The 17638-nt window shown below is 34.4% G+C and overlaps 1 protein-coding gene across 1 annotated transcript in view; it reads right to left on the reverse strand.

Annotated features, from left to right (window-relative positions):
• Positions 1 to 17638, reverse strand: part of IQCM (IQ motif containing M) — a 371357-nt gene that overhangs the window by 75468 nt on the left and 278251 nt on the right. Inside the window, exon 7 of the mRNA XM_051964483.1 lies at positions 16778 to 16939. Coding sequence (XP_051820443.1) covers positions 16778 to 16939 — 162 coding nt within the window. The remainder of the gene's footprint in view (positions 1 to 16777; positions 16940 to 17638) is intronic.

A 17638-nucleotide genomic window follows, 5' to 3' on the forward strand; every position in this document is an offset into this window, starting at 1 on the left:
TTGAAAGCCCTGCCTACAGCACTTGATAGAATGCTCACACATGCAGGCGCTTGATAAATGTTTGTTGATTCAATTTGAAAAGACTTAAGCCAGCTACAAATGTAAGAAAAAAAATCAAAACAAAAAACTCTTCAGAAGTGACTATAATCCAAAGAAAGAACTTTGACATTTTCACAATGTCACGGACTCTTGCTTTGTCTTTTGTCTTATAGGTCACATCAATGGACACAACATAATCACATTCATTAACATGAGTTTATAGATTGGAACATGATTCATTTGAACCGATATTCATTGAGTGCCTATGGTATGCAACTAGCATTAGTGACATAATGAAAAACTGAAATTGTTTCTGACTTCCAGGAGATCACATTCTACTAGAGGATATAAGGTGTCAACAGATAATAAATACAAGATATTCTGAGGATCCAGAGAGCAGTAAATTCAGGAGGGCAGAAAAGGCTGCCCATAACAGGAAGCACTTGAGTCAGCCTCAAAGGAAGATAGAGAAAAGAAATATCAGGAAGAAGGAAATGTGTTTTAGGCATAGGGGATATAGCTCGTACAAAGATGAACAGGCAAGAAATGGAATATTGAGTTCAGGTTTCTTAGACCTTACTTTCTCTCACCCCCATCCTCTTTATATGCAATGACACTGGCCTCCTGGCTGTTTCTGAACAAAACATTTTATTTCCAGCCTCTGGACATTTGTCTTGCTTACCCTTCTCCTTAACAATGCCTGCTGGTTTCCCTGACTTCCTTTGAGTCCCAGTTAAAATCTCACCTTCTGTAAGAACCCTTGAATGATTCCTTCCCCTTTACTGTTCATGTCTAATTTATCCTGTCTCTATCTGGTTTTTATATACAGTTGTTTTCATGTTCTCTTCCCCATTAGATTGTGGGTTCATTAATACAGGGACTGTCTTTTGCTTTTCTTGACAACCCCATTTCTTAGCACAATGCCTGGAACACGGTAAAGATACTTAATAAATGTTTACTAATGTCTCAATAGCAATGAATACATTCTTTCCAGGAGGCTATAATCAAGCATACCTTTATTCTATTTATTTATATAGATTATACTCTATCCTCTGACTAGGACTAATGGTCACTGAACTCTTACATCTATCCTCAAACTGAAACACTATAGAATTTCAGAGTTCTAGAGAAACTTAGCATTTAATTCTACCAGCTTATATTACAACAGAAGAAAATGAGGGAAAGAAAAATTATAAGATTTTTCCAGAATCACAGAGATTAATAAAAAGGATATTTAGATAATATTTAATACATATTATATATTGTGAACTCAAAACAACACTGTGAGGGGATAGGTACTTATATATATTGTTATCCCCATTTTACAGATGAGGAAACTGAGGCTCAATAACATTGAATATTTTGCTTAAAGTCAAGTCAAGGTAAAGGCAAGTTTTCTCTTCATATCTCAAGGTTCTGCCATGTTAATAAATGCTTGTTGAATTAAATGCTGAATGTGGACCAGTATGAGCTTGACATTCTCCTCTGTAATATTAACATGTCATTTGCCTTACAGCAAGTCTCCCATCTCAAAATGTTTAAAGAAATTTGAAAAGAAAAGTAACTCTCACCAAAGGAATTTCAATACTCAATCCACATACTTATTTAAACTAATATTAATTTTAGAGGTGTACAAATATGGTATGCCCTCCAGGTGAGCATATCTAATAGGCAAAAATTATTCTAGAATTATATAATCAAAACAAAATGTTGGCATGCTATATTCAAACCTGATTAACATAATGACATACTTTTATTTGAAAGCCTTATCAACTTCCTAAAATTATCAATTTTTTTCCATGTTGTTTGACAGTCGAGTAGTACAAAAGACAAACAATTACCCAAATTCTAGAATATTTTGACAACATTTTCACCTCATTACTGAGCTAAAGTTAATACTTCATTCTCGCTTAGGGGTATGGGGATGCTCTCCCATATAAATTAAATTTCATCTCAAAAGTATTCAGTAAAAAAAAAATGTAGGTTACAACAAACATAACATGTTCTCTTTTCCTATTGCAGTTTTTAAAGATGAACAAATTTAGCTAAGAGTTGTTCAAGGAGGACAGTTAAGGAGGTATCCCAAGAGAAGAGAAAGATCTCATCTGTGAGATCAAGGTCTAATATGAAAAAATGTGAGACATTACACAAGTATGAGGCTACTTTTAAGTCTACAACTCGCACTGTCCCTCCCAAATGAAAGACTACAACATGCTTTACTTTATTTAACTTCAACCATTCCTGGAGTGAACTGATAGTGAAAAGAACAGCAAGGTATATTTAAACTGGAGGAAAAAAAAATTAAGTCCAGGATTGAAAAAAGGACAAGGAACAAAACTAGATAGGTAGGCAATTGGTCCCTTTGAGACACAGAGCTCGAAGTCCTGCCCTCAAGAATTGTCCATATGGGAAGAAAGTTATCCCAGTAAACAAATATTTTTGATATAATTTGACGTTATTCTCAAAAATATTTTTTTTATTTTAATCTTTTTTTGGAGGTAAGTTTCATTGTGAGGCATAGGGGGAAATGGCACTAGAATTATAATCAAAAGACTTCGGTTTCAAATCCCGAATCTGCCATTTGTCATCTGTGTAACCTTAGACAAGTCATAACCTCCCTGGCCTCAGTTTCCTAATCTAAAAAATAAAGGAGCTGAATTAGATGATCTCCAAGGTTTATGCAGTTCTGAATACAGTTTATTATTATACTAAAATCTATTATAGATCATTTTGCCTTTTCTTTCTCCAAATGTGGAACTATTTTCTTAAAAAAAAAAAAAAAAAAACTAGACACACACACACACACACACCACAAAACAACACAACAAAAACATAAAATAATTGCATACCTGATTTCCATAGGAAAAAAGTGTAACCTTCTGGTAGATATTAACTGTTACTTCTCATGGGAACCATTCAGTTTACATTACTCCCAGTACCAATAAGGAATCGGTCTAGGTTGCTCTTTATTGAATGTGGTTTCCTGTTGTGCTATACTCTCTAGGACCAGTATCCCATGAGAAATGATGATGGAAGACTGAATGTGCAAAGACTAATCTATGTCTCATGTACATCCTTCACCAATTAAAGGTTTACAGTTTTTATAAATTACATATGTGTCCTATCTTCCTCCCAAAGGCACTGCACAATAAACATCATTTGTCCTGTTTTCTTAAAAAGAATATAAAGTGAAAATAATGTAACTGATTTAAGATGAGATAGGATTGTAAATGTGAACATCAAAATATTAGATCATTACATGTGTCCTGGCTATGTAACCTGAGTAAGTCACTTGTTCTCCCTGTAAAATGGTGGATTCTATAAGTGATCTCAACAATTCTCTCCAGTTTTAGTATTTTATGATTCTATGATGCTCACAGGCACCAATGGGTTGTTTACACTTATTTGTTCCACACACTTAAAAGTGGTATCCCTTTGAATTCTATGTCTGCTTTTAATTGTTTTTAGCCTATTCACTTGCTATAAGCTGACACTTTACTGCAGTCAATATTATAGGACATCTATTTTGGTGACTTTCTTTTTTCAATCTCCTTCTGAATTTTTTACCATATTTCAGAATGTTAAGTTTGGCAGATATATGACACCAGGGTCTACAGGTATTCATGTATTTTGGAGTTATTCAAATGCATAGTAGAAAGGATAAATGTAATGTCCGGGCTAGCTTTCTGGAGGATTTCTGGACGGGCCTTGGTCTTAGCAGGAGAGTTACCACGAGGATGGTCAGGGATAGAGTCTGGATTCTTTATTCTTGATTCTGGAGTCTGGAGTCTGAGCTCGAGCTCACACACACTCTCACACTCTCCTAAATCCAGTCCTCTCAGCCCTTAAATACCTTTGTACAATTACATCACTACAGCACACTGAACATGTGCCCACTGTAGAACCATTACATCACCATACTAAGTACTAAATATATGTGAACTAGAGAACCATTATCTCATCAGTCACACTGAGTAAACACCCTGCTGTATCTTTGTTTTAAGTATACTTCTCCAGAGTTCCCGCCTTCTATTAGATAAAGAAACCAAAAAAAAAAAAAAAAAAAAAATCTGACCAACATAATTATATTTCCTGACACTTTACCCTATGCATTTTTTAGCCAGCAAGTTAACACTGACCTAGAACATATTGTAGATGGAATGCAATTGGACTGTTTGTATTGAAAGTGGAAGGTGGTGGCAAAAAAAACCTTAAGACTTTATTTGCATGTAAAAGTATTTTACAACATGGATAGTGGATACATTTGAATACAAATACAAATACAAAATACAAAAAGGAATGAATACAAATGAAAAATCATAACAACTCATATAAAAGACATGAAATTTCAAAATGAAACCTGTAGATAGAAATATGAAAAGTAAACAGGTACTTGGAGGCAGCTACTAGCTCGCTAGGTGGTACAGTGGCTAGAGAACTGGGATTGGAGTCAGGGAGCCTCATCTTTGTGAGTTCAAATCTGGCCTTGGACTGTGACCCAGACAAGTCACTTTAACCCTATCTGCCTAACTTCCTCATCTGTAAAATTAGATAAAGAAGGAAATGGCAAAACACTTGAATATTTTTAGCAAAAAAAAACCCAAATGTGGTCACAAAGAGTTGGACAAGACTGAATAACAACAATTGGGGATTATAATTGCTCACAGGTTTAATACTTATTTACTAAAATCCTCAACTTGTTATAGACTAATAACCATCTGGGGGTAGTAGAACAATATCTGATTTAGAGGCAAGAGTTCCAATTCAGATTCTGGTATAGGCAAAACACACACACACACACACACACACACACACACACACACACACACGATACAGAACCAGGAGAATATTGTATATAATAACAGCACGATTATGTGATGATCAACTGCCATGGACTTGGCTTTTCTCAGCAATTCAAGACAATTCCAAGAGACTTGAGATGGAAAATGCCATTAGCCCCAGAGAAAAAATGATAAAAAATAAGATTCTAACATGTCAGGGAGAAAGAGGCATATCATACATTGCTGTTGTTCAGTTGTTTCAGTCAGTTTGCATGACCTTATTTGGACTTTTCTTGGCAGAGATACCGGAGTGGTTTGCCATTTCCTGTTCCAGCTCATTTTACATTTAAAGAAACTGAGGCAAATAGTGTTAAGTGATTTGCCCAGGGTTACAAAGCCAGTAAGTATCTGAGGCTAGATTTGAATTCAGCTTTTCCTGACACCAGGACCAGCACTATAACCACTGCCCAAATATAACCACTATATTATGTAATATATAATATTCATAAATAATATATAACTACTATAATAACTGCCTCTACACATATATAAACATAGGTGTATGTATACATACATATGTGGATAATACATTTGTATACACATGTGTGTTGTGTTGTACACATAAACAACAAACTGAGAATTTAGGCAATTCGTTGTGAATTCTAATTTGCGAGCTAGCTGTCTAAAACCATGACCATTAAACGCATTGACATTCTTTCTCCAACACTCAAGCAAGAAAGCAGAAAGATGACATGGCAAAGTAGTGAAAGTTGAAGCAGAAAAAAAGAAGAAATGGCCTGATGGAGAGACAGGTCATATCTCATCCCCACCTAAGTTCAGAATGAAAACAGGAGCTTGAGCTGGAGGGAGATGGGGCAACTGATATTCTGCTTTCAGCTAAATAGGTATTTTCTCTCTGGATACATGCAGTGTACATGCTTAGGTGAATGACAAGGAGTTGCAATATAATAGGAATTAGTAAGCTTGGGTAAGTAAGAACATACCCAAGCCCAGGCAAAATAAACTTTGGCCCTTCCAAATGAAAGGAGTACTTTATATCTAATACATGTGTTCCCATTTCATTTGAGAATAATTAATTCTACAGAGCATCTAAGTGAACAGAATCAAACTCAACTTAATCTTGACAAGTGTGATCAATGCTCATTTGCAAACTGAATGAATCAGACCAGGGACAAATTCCAGGGAGCACATCAAGGGACAGAAACTCAATCATCCCAAACCAAGATGGCTGTATATAAACAGGGCAGGAAAAAGAATTCTAGGCTATTCTTAAATTTTGTCTCAGAAGCTGAACATAAGTAAAATGCTGACCATGTTTTACTAAACAAACTTGGTAACAAGGTGCATAGTATATATGTAGATGCTTATACATGTTTGCATGTTACACAACACATACATATGCATACATGCATATATAAAACAAATATATCTTTATGTTTGTATATGCATATATATACATGCATGCAATTTTCAGAATATGGAATTAGTAATACTCATTTACATGCATTTATGCATGCACATACACATGTATTCATGTGGTCTAGATTTCAGATTTTTCTCAGTATGGGGAATTTCTATTTTGAAAACTTCCTTCACTGATGCAGAACAGGACCTCATCCACAACTTTGTCATAAACAGTTGTCAAGGGAACTGAGAGGCTAAATGACTTTTCCACAGCCTCCTAGCTTTTGTCAAAGACTTAAAATTAAACTTTTGTTATTCCTCCTATGAATTCATTGTTAATGGGAATTTCAAAAAAGAAAACTTCTCCCATCAATTCAAATCAGTGTCTAACCTAAATTTAAGAAATTAAGTGACTTCCCTAGGATTACCTTGCCAATACATGTAAGAGGCAGGGCTTGATACCAAGATTAGTTCTCTATCTATTATGACATGTCTGCCATAGAATACTTAATAACTTTAAAATAATATTCCCATTATATCAGACATTTATATAGCATAGGTTGAGATTTATTACATAGATATTTGGACCAAGGAAAGAAATTTCTAGTAACTTTCTAGGGTAAACAGGTACCCTAAGTAAAATATGAACACATAATTAAAATATGCCTAAATTCATTTACTAATCATGGGAAAAGCTGAATATTGAAGATATGAAACAGAGGGCATTTAAGAGTAAAGGACAATCCTATTCATTTAATAGCCATCAGCAATGCCTTGAATATCAGTGGAAAAGGTCATATATCCTTTGAAAGATTATTTTAAACTTAAAGCTAAGATTTTAAAATTGTGGTGCATCTATTATTCCATTTTAACCTATATCACAGTACCATTTCACAAGTTACAAATATAACATAGGACGCATTTTATAGGAGTCATCCAAGCATATAGACTGATACAAGCATTAGCACCTGCTAAAACTCTACTATGTTCCTCAGAGAAGAGCTAGAAGCTTCATTTCAATTACTCCCCAATTTCTTGCTGGTAATTCATCTCTGAATCTATGGGTATAAAATCAATACGTGGGAAGGTCCACCTCCTGCAAGTTCTGAGTATTAATGGCAGGACACATAATAAATTTCCAGGGCTATCTTCCCTAAAATGTTTGTAGATGCAAGAGTCCCTGAGCCACAGAAAGTTCTTTCAATCGATTAATCTCTTTTCAAGGGAACTGCTACATCTCCCTTGTCAGTCAGTTTAATAACAACTGCAGCTCAAAAAGATGGCAGACTCAACCAACCTGAATATTACAGTCATGGAATTTCAATTCTTCAACTTGTCACATACTCATATTCCCCATACCAACTGCTGTCCTATACCTGTCCTCACCTCAGAGCTCTCTACCTGACCTTATCAAGACAGAACACTATTTTTGGTTTTGTTTTAATCATTTGTCCCATTAGAGCCAAAATTTCAAATGTGGCTTTTGAATAAAAATTTACATCCTTATATATGAAAAAATAATTTCATTTATATTTCAATCCATTTCATTGAAGGGGAGATATCTTTAATTAAAAAGAAAGTATTCTACTCTAGAATTTCTACTAAATTCAATTCTGCAAATGCTGATTTAACCAGGAAGCCATTTTTCTAAATGCTGGAAATAAAAAGACAAAAAAAAATTTATAAATATATATGTATATGTGTATTCCTACCTTTATTATATATAAATATAAACTATAATATACATATAAATCATATATATATATATATAATTAAGGTAGGAATGAGGAGGTGGGAAAATAACGACATTGTCTCCTCACTTTGGTTTTGCTCTAGGACTATTCCCATTGGCACTCATTTGTATGGGAATGAGGAGGGGGGAAGGAAGAATTTTGGAATTATAAAACTGGGAACAAAACCAAAGTCTTGGCAGTTTGCCAGAAAAATAATCCCTACATAGAGTCTAAGTAGTTTGGCTATAAGAAATTAAAATAGGGAGCTACATAGACTTTCTAACCTTCAACTAGCTAAAGAGAGGTCTTTGATCAACACAAGTCTCAATGAACAGGAAGTTTAGGTGAAAAGCAAAACACAACAAAAGAACCCAAAATTGAGAACTAGTTAACTTGGAGAAGAGTTCTGACAGGCATTCTGAAGTTTGGAGCCCTGGGGCAAAGACTTTCCTAGTGGGGAAAAAAAACCACCTCTAGTCAAGAATCTAAAAAACAGATAAGCCATCTTCCAACACTGAACCCAAATTCCTTTGTGTCGCTGTCAATACTCTTCATTATTTCACCCAACCTTAATTACACAACCTTATTTTTCACCACTTTCTAATAAAACCCTCAGATTAAATTAATCAAGCACATGCTATTTTTATGGGATTAAGGGTGGGGAGTTTGTCTTTTGTTTGTAACTCCAGTGATCAGTAAAGTACTAGACACATAGTAGGTACTTTAAAAATGCTGGTGCATTTAAAACATTTGAGAAACATAATTTAGGGATAATTCAATCATTTTATTAATAATGCCAATATTTTAATAAAAACATAGTCATTTGATTGTCTCTCTCTTAGACCAAAGATAAACATGGCAGCAAGTTCCAGTTTATATATGTCCCCTGGAAGAGGAGTATTCCCAAAAGTGGAAATCGATTCTGAATGGTTGACAATTAATGAGGGAATTAATATTACAATGAGGGACTGAACCTATTCAAATGAACTTTGATTATGTCATTTACTTCTAAATTATCCCAACCTTGGTCAATATATTCAAAAAATGTATCCCCACCCAAACTAATTGGTTGCCAAATAACAACCAATCTCATTATCAGTAATATCCTTCAAGAGACTGAATTTTTTAAATTAGGACTTTAGAAAAAACAGGGAATTCTGTATCTCCTCAAATCATTGGTTGTTAATAATCATTTGTCTCAATGCTTATTAACAGCTTGAATTTTTTCATGCTATTTTTCCCTCAAGAAAAACCTAGCCATCTCTCTTCTACTTATCTAAATCACATATATGGACTAAAGTCCTTATTTCCTTATTTCCCCCTTATTTCCCCATCCTCAGCCAAGAGGTCTTCCCTGTTGCATTAAGTCCAAAGTGCCCACTTCCATTCTAGAATTTCTAATGCACTGAGACTGGACTATATCATACCAATGAATGACTAACTAGCCTTTTAATCACCTTCTCAGATAAATTTTAGGGCTGTTTGAAGGCAGAAGCATAATATGTTTTCATATAACCCTCTCCCTTGCATCTTGTATTTTTCAGTCAAACTGGTCTCTTACCTGAACTCAACATGCTACCTCTCTTCATCCCCATAGCCACCCAGACTTTTGTAAAGGGCTTGCCTTGATTTCTTAATTGTTGATACTCCTTTTCAAAATATACTGTATATGTTTGTCTAAATTAGATAATTGTCTAAATTGTTTAAATCTGTCTAAATCTAAAAGATATAGATAAATACCTATATCTTTTAGGTTAAGTTATTATGCTTCATGAGGAGAGGAAGAATCTCTTTTGTTTTGTTTCATTTTGAATCCTCAGCACATAGTAGGTATTTAATACAAGTACAAGTAGTGTTTTGCACATAGTAGGTACTTGATGCTTATTAAATTGAATTCTGAATCCTTATTTGAGTCAGGTAACTAAGATCTTTTCATAAGATCCAAGGAGTGTTAAGAACCACATGTCAAATGTCTGAGAAATATTTGTTCACTGAGTTTTCAGGTCAGAACAACACTACACACACACACACACACACACACACACACACACACACACACACACTGTGATATTAAAGAATGACTCTACTAACCTTTGAAATAGCATGTCTAATACCTTGCTTTTGAAGCTTAAAATGAATGCATGCTTAAAAGCTGATTGTCTAAATAAGTTTTACTAGCTTGGTCATTTCATCAATTCTAAAGAGCTGAGGGCTAATACTATAGAACATAGTCAGGAAACCTACCTAGCTTTGAATCCTCTATCAGATGGTTTCCAATCATGTGATTCTGGGCAAGATTCTTAATTTCCTGATATGTAAAATGAGATTAATAATACTTATACCATCTACTTCACAAAGTAGCTGTGAGGAAATTGCATTGCTGACCTAAACTGTCATATAATTGTGGATTTTTATTAAGGATTTTAATCTCCTGACTAGTGAATATTTCCTTTGGATTGTTTTCTTTTTTTTTTATTGTTGTTCTGTTTTGGCATTTCATCTCTTAAAATGATTTATGGTGATAACACAAAGGAGTTTGTTTATTTGTATATGACTATGGATAAAGCATTTAATTTTTCTAGACCTCAGTTTTTTTTTTTTTCTCTGTAAAAAGAGGGGGATGACCTATAAGATCTTTTCAACTTCTAAAGTTATAAACCTGAACATTGGGAATTGGAAATGAGTCCAACAGATCCTTTTCAGACTTCATGAAAACAAGTGTCAAAAGAAAACAATTTGGGACAAGAAGAAAAAAAGGATAAATACCCAAGGTTACAACTGAGCCTTTTGATAGATTGGATAGCATAATTCCTATTTTTAAGGGAGGTGACTTGTTCAAGGTCTTATAAATAAGTAATGGGTAGAGAACAGACTAGAATCCAAGTCTCTGATGCTCCTGTTCAGAAAAGTTCCAAAAAACTTGACAAACTATTGCTCAGAAGAAGGATTAGATATAAGCTTTTTAATGAGAAAGAGAAGAACTAACGCTAGTTGGATAAACAGCTTTCATGATGATCAACCATGAAAGACTTAGCCCATTCGGATCAATACAATGATCAAACATAATTCCAAAAGACTCATGATGAAAGATGCTGTCCACTTCCAGAGAGAGAGAACTAATGAAGTCTGAGTGTAAATTGAAACATGCTTTTTAAAAATTTTGGTTTTCTTGCTTCTTTGCCACATGGGTAATATGAACATATGTTTTGCATGATTTTACATATAAAATGGATATCATATTGTTTGCCTTCTCAGTGAGTGGGAGGAGATGAAAAAGAACACAATTTGGAACTTGAAATTTTTTAAAAGTGAATATTTTAAAAATAATTGAGCCTTAAAAGACAAAAGGAAACAATTAAAACTTAAATAACAATTTCAACTCAATCTGACATTTTTTTAAAAATAGGTAACATTTTATAATAATGTCCCAACAATGAACTGGACTATCTTATGAAATAAGGACTTCCTAACAAATAAATCAGGTATTTATTAGGTATTGACTAAGCTGAGCATCATGCTAATCACCAAAGATACAAAGAAAAACTAAGAATAGTCTCTGATCTCACTGATCTTATATTGCAGCATGACTAGAAATCAGTATATAAAAGGCATATCAAGATTCATCAGAAGCTAAGTTTATGGGCTTATACCCCAAAGAGATACTAAAGAAAGGAAAGGGACCTGTATGTGCCAAAATGTTTGTGGCAGCCCTGTTTGTAGTGGCTAGAAGCTGGAAAATGAAAGGATGCCCATCCATTGGAGAATGGTTGAGTAAATTGTAGTATATGAATGTTATGGAATATTATTATTCTGTAAGGAATGACCAGCGGGATGAATACAGAGAGAACTGGTGAGACTTATATGAACTGATGCTAAGTGAAATGAGCAGAACCAGGAGATCATTATATACCTCAATAACGATACTGTTTGAGGATGTATTCTGATGGAAGTGGATCGCTTCGATAAAGAGAGCTTTAATTGATCAAAAATGGACAGAAGCAGCTACACCCAGAGAAAGAACACTGGGAAATGAATATAAACTGCTTGCATTTTTGTTTTTCTTCCCGGGTTATTTATACCTTCTGAATCAAATTCTCCCTGTGCAACAAGAAAACTGTTTGGTTCTGCACACATATATTGTATCTAGGATATACTGTAACCTATTCAACATGTAAAGGACTGCTTGCCATTTGGGGGAGGGAGTGGAGGGAGGGAGGGGAAAAATCGGAACAGAAGTGAATGCAAGGGATAATGTTGTAAAAAATTACCCTGGCATGGGTTCTATCAATAAAAAGTTATTTAAAAAAAAAAGAAGAAGAAGAAGAAGCTAAGTTTAAAAGGGGAAGCTTTAAAAGGTGTGGGAATGGAGAAAGGCTTTCTGCAGAAGGTAACAATGGAATTGAGTTTTGAAGGAAGCCATGCATTCTATGGAAATAAGTAAAGATTCCAAGTATCAATAATAGCCAATATCAAGTCATAGAATGGATATAATGTATATAGACCATTTGGCTTAATTTTAGATAGGGCAGAAAAGAATAATATGTAAGAAGGCAGATCTGGCTGTAAAAAGCTTGAAATGCCAAAAAGCAGTTTATGTTTGATTCCAGAAGTAATTGAAGAGGAAATTAACAAGATCAGACCACATACTCATTAAGAAAAATGCTTTGAATGGAAAGGGGCCTGTATGTGCATGAATGTTCGTGGCAGCCCTCTTTGTAGTGGCCAGAAACTGGAGAATGGCTGAATAAATTGTGATATGTGGATATTATAAAATATTATTGTTCTGTAAGAAATGAACAGCAGGATGATTTCAGAGAGGCCTGGAGAGACTTAAATGAACTGATGCTGAGTGAAATGAGCAGGACCAGGAGATCATTATATACTTCAACAACAATACCGTGTTTCCCTGATAATAAGCCCTCCCCCGAAAATAAGCCCTATTGAGATTGCTACTGTAGTGAAGGTGATCCCCTGTGCTACACACTACATTACGGTACCCTCTGTATGCACCGTCTCCCACCCCACCCCAGGTGAAACGCACAACGTGCTCCGAGCTGTATCCAATCAGAGCTGCAGCAGTGAGCGCGTCATCCTGTTCTTCCCCAGTGATTTGCTTGCTGGTGCCATTGAGAGCAGTGCCGCGGAGGAGAGCTGAGGCAGGACAACATAAAAACCCGGTATGTAAGCGGGAGTGAGGGGGCGTGATGGAGGATAAAAGAAGAACTCAGCCAGCACTCACCGTGCTAAAGAAATGAAGAACTTCCTTGCAGAGAGAAGAATAGATCAAGTAATGATTCCTGCAGGAATGACTGCCTACCTCCAGACCCTTGATATTGCAATAAACAAGCCATTCAAGGACCATTTGCGCATGGAAGTCAATGGCTACATTGAAAATAGAATGGAAAGAAATCAGCATGGAAACTTTGTGAAGCCCTGTCTGCAAGAAGTCGTGACTTGGGTGAAGAAGTCATGGGATAAATTACTGGCAGCTGTGTCGCCAAGGCACTACGAGCAGGTTACCTGGACAAGACATGTTCATTTAAAGAGAGCTATATTTCTGGACATGACAGATTGGGTCCACTTCTTCTGAAGGAAATAGAATTCCAGGACGGAATTCAGGGTATGGACACTTATGACAATGTTGTTGAAGAAGATGACATGATTATTATTGAATAAAGGTACTTTTTTTTGTTCACATTTACCTGTTTATTAAAATTACTGTCGATGTTCATTAAAATAAGCCCTCCCCTGAAAATAAGCCCTCTGGCGTTTTTCTGTCCAAAAAATTAATAAGACAGTGTCTTATTATCGGGGAAACATGGGTACTATATCATGATCAGTTCTGATGGGCATGGTTCTCTTCAGCAATGAGATGAACCAAATCAGTTCTAATAGAGCAGTAATGAACTGAAGCAGCTACACCCAGGGAAAGAACTCTGGGAGATGAGTATGAACCACTACATAGAATTCCCAATCCTTCTACCCTTGTCCACCTGCATTTTTTATTTCCTTCACAGGCTAATTGTACACTATTTCAAAGTCTGACTCTTTTTATACAGCAAATTAACTATTTGGACATGTATACTTATATTGTTTTTAGTTTATACCTTAACATATTTAACATGTATTGGTCAACCTGCCATCTGGGAGAAGGGGTGGGGGGAAAGAGGGAAAAAGTTGGAACAAAAGGATTTGCAACTGTCAATGCTGAAAAATTACCCATGCATATATCTTGTAAATAAAAAGCTATAATTTAAAAAAAGAAAAGAAAAATGCTTTGGCAGCAATGTGGAGGATAGATTGAAGCCTTTTATTGTGGAAGAAGAGAAGATTTCTTCCTTGACTGGGGCACTGGTGCACCATATTACTACTAATATCACGCCAGAAGGATTATGGGAATAATTTTGTTGTTATTACTTCCATCACAGAGAGTCTGTATTTTTGACTTATATCATTTTATACTAGATATTTAAAAATTTCTATACTTATATATACAAGAATTCCACTAGATCATATCTCCATAGTTAGGGTTAATTAATCTCTCTCATGAAAATTATCTCAATGTGAAAACCAACATTGATATATTGAATATACAAAGCTATAATGAAAATTGGGGGGATTTTTCCTCAATTCTATCTCCCAGCCAAGAAAGCATATGAAAAAAAAACATATTTTAAAAAATCTGCTACATAGGCTGATTTCAAAAAGCCCGGATAGATTTAAATAAACTGATGTTGAGTGAGTGAGCAGAACCCGGAGAATATTGTACACAGTAACAGCAACACCATGCAATATCAATTTTGATTTACTCTTCTCAGCAATACACTGATCTAAAACAATTCTAAAAGACACGTGGTGGAAAATGCTAACCACATTTAGAGAAAGAACTATGGATTCTGAATGCAGATCAAAACATACTATTTTCATTTTTTTTTTTTTTTTTGCTTTTTCTTTCCCATGGTTCTTTCCTTTTTATTTGGATTCTTCTTTTACAACATGACTAATATGCAACTATATTCAACATTACTATACATGTATATAAACTATATAAGGTTGCTTGCTGCCTTGGGGAGAAAAGAGAAGAAGGGAAGGAGAAAAAAAGGAAATCAAAATCTTATAAAAGTAAATGTTGAACACTAAGACAATAAAAATAAAAATATAACAAAAAATCTGTTACATCTACATCATGTAAAAAATGCTCAGTAAAAGCATAGAACATGAATGTATATAAACTCATAGAACTATAGTCCTTACAGAACCAAAGCTCTACAGTGATGTCCCCCTTCATCAGCCTACACATCTAGACTTGCTTCACTGGATCCCCTTTCTGTCCCCCAGGCACCAAGTCCTGTCGCTGAACAGTTTCTTGTCCCAACCCAACTTATGAAAGACAGAATTCCACTTCCTTGCTCCCTGAAAAAAGGACAGAGCTGTGCACATGCATACACACATATGCACATACACACTTCCTTTTTAACTACTACAAAACGTTAAGGAATGAAAGATATAAAAACAAATAAAATTCATAAATTATAAGATGCATAGATGTTGTCAGTTAATCTCATGTTTCCATTAATTTTCCTAGAAAGCACATTTAGCTGTTTTCCTGTCCTTCCTCCTTCCCTTTGACAGAAGCTCTACTTGTTCCTTTTGTCCCCAGATCAAACCATGATATGCCATCCTCATTGTCTATTGCTAATGAATTTGGTTTGATAAAGGTGGAATTGTCAATTTAAAACATGTTGTCTCAACCCCTAGCAGCTGGCATGAGAAGGATTATGGGAATAATTTTGTTGTTATTAGAATTACATTATTATTAGATTTATTCCATTCTCAGAATAATTACATTGTTGAGTAGTTTTTGTTTTTTGTTTTTTGTTTTTTTCTAGTTGTGTCTGACTCTTTGTGACCACATTTGGAGTTTTGGCAGATATACTGGAATGTGTTTCCATTTGCTTCTCTAGCACATTTTATAGATGAGGAAACTGAGGCAAACGTAATTGTCACTTGTCCAGGATCACACCATTAGTAAGTGTTTGAGGGCAGAAGAGTTCCTGGCTCCAGGTCCAACCTTCTATCTACTATGCCATTTAACTGCTGATGCTTATGATAAAAACAGTTGGTGCTTATATAGTGCTTTAAAGTTTATAAAAGGCTTTGAATATATTTGATCCCCTTAACCACTCTTCTATTATTATCCTCACTTTACGGACGTAGAACCCAGAATCTCACAACTAATAAGTTTCTGAAACTGAATTTGAATTCGTCTTCCGTCTTCAAGCACTGATCTCTATCCACTATGACACTTAGTTGTCTCTAGCACATATCCTTCTATTATACTTGCAAATTTTAATTTCAAAATAAATTATTTCTCATTGACTTATAAGGAGATAATTATTATTATTACTTATAACAAAAACCAATATTTAAGTAGTGCTTCAAAGTATACTAAATTCTATATAAACATATACATATGCATGCATACATATATATTTCTTATATATGTTTATATACATACACACAAATAAGCATGCAATTTGGTTCTCACAATCATATATATGAGGTAACTGCTATTGTTATCTCTTTTATAAATAAGAAAAACTAAAATTGAAAGGAATTAAGTGATTATTACTTCTAATTCCATGCTCAGCTCTCAAATCAGTGATCTCCAAGTTAAAAGCTATTGAGTGATAATTACATTTCTTAGGAATTTAAAAGATAAAAAAATCAATATACATATATGTATATGTATATGAGAGAGAGAGAGAGAGAGAGAAATCATGAAGGTCAATGACTCACCTATATACTTATATGCTTCTTCTCCATTTACTATGGGTCTTGTCCAAGTTGATTTTAGGCCCCAAAAATGACTCACATGGGCACCTTCCGGAGGATACAGAGTGAATAACATTTCAATAGCTTTTGATTTTTTAACTTCTTCAGAGGGCATTTCATTGAATTCTATGGTTTAAAAAGAGAAGCAGAAAATATTTATAAATCTGTCATAATTCGCTTTTTCCTAAATTCCATATAATGTTTCCTATAAAAATACATAGACTTATATAAGCACACACACACACATGCATACACACATATTTTTATTTGGGATTTATTTGGGATTTTAATACAATTTTGAAACTACAATCTTAAAAAGCAAAGATAATTATTGGAAAACTACTATAATGTGGCTCAGCTTATTTCAGAATAAAACATCTTAATAGCTAAGACTCACTGAATATTAAATCCAAATATTAAAATATTTTTCAAAAATATTGACTACCATGAGAACACTAAATAACAACCATTAAACTATACAAATTTCCAAAAGTATATTTTAGAGGGAGGCAAAACAGTATTGCTTTTAGCAGACTATAAACAGAGAAACAAGCTGGCTTGAAAATAAGTTCTAGTATAATGGGAAAATATTGGTGATCAGTTTTCTATCTAGGACCTGTGATTTCTCTGGGAAGCAAAGACTCTTATGACATACATGGAAATATGGCTATCACTTATTACCCTCAGAAAACAGGAATTTTTTACCTTGTTTATATGAGGACCTTTTTACTATTTGATAAAACCTACAAACTGCATTTCAATTTTTTTTTTAATTTACATTAAAATACACAGGATTAAAAAGGAAATCAATGATATTAAAATAGT

This window comes from Antechinus flavipes, chromosome 6 (assembly GCF_016432865.1).
Source record: "Antechinus flavipes isolate AdamAnt ecotype Samford, QLD, Australia chromosome 6, AdamAnt_v2, whole genome shotgun sequence".
Classification (NCBI taxonomy): domain Eukaryota; kingdom Metazoa; phylum Chordata; class Mammalia; order Dasyuromorphia; family Dasyuridae; genus Antechinus; species Antechinus flavipes.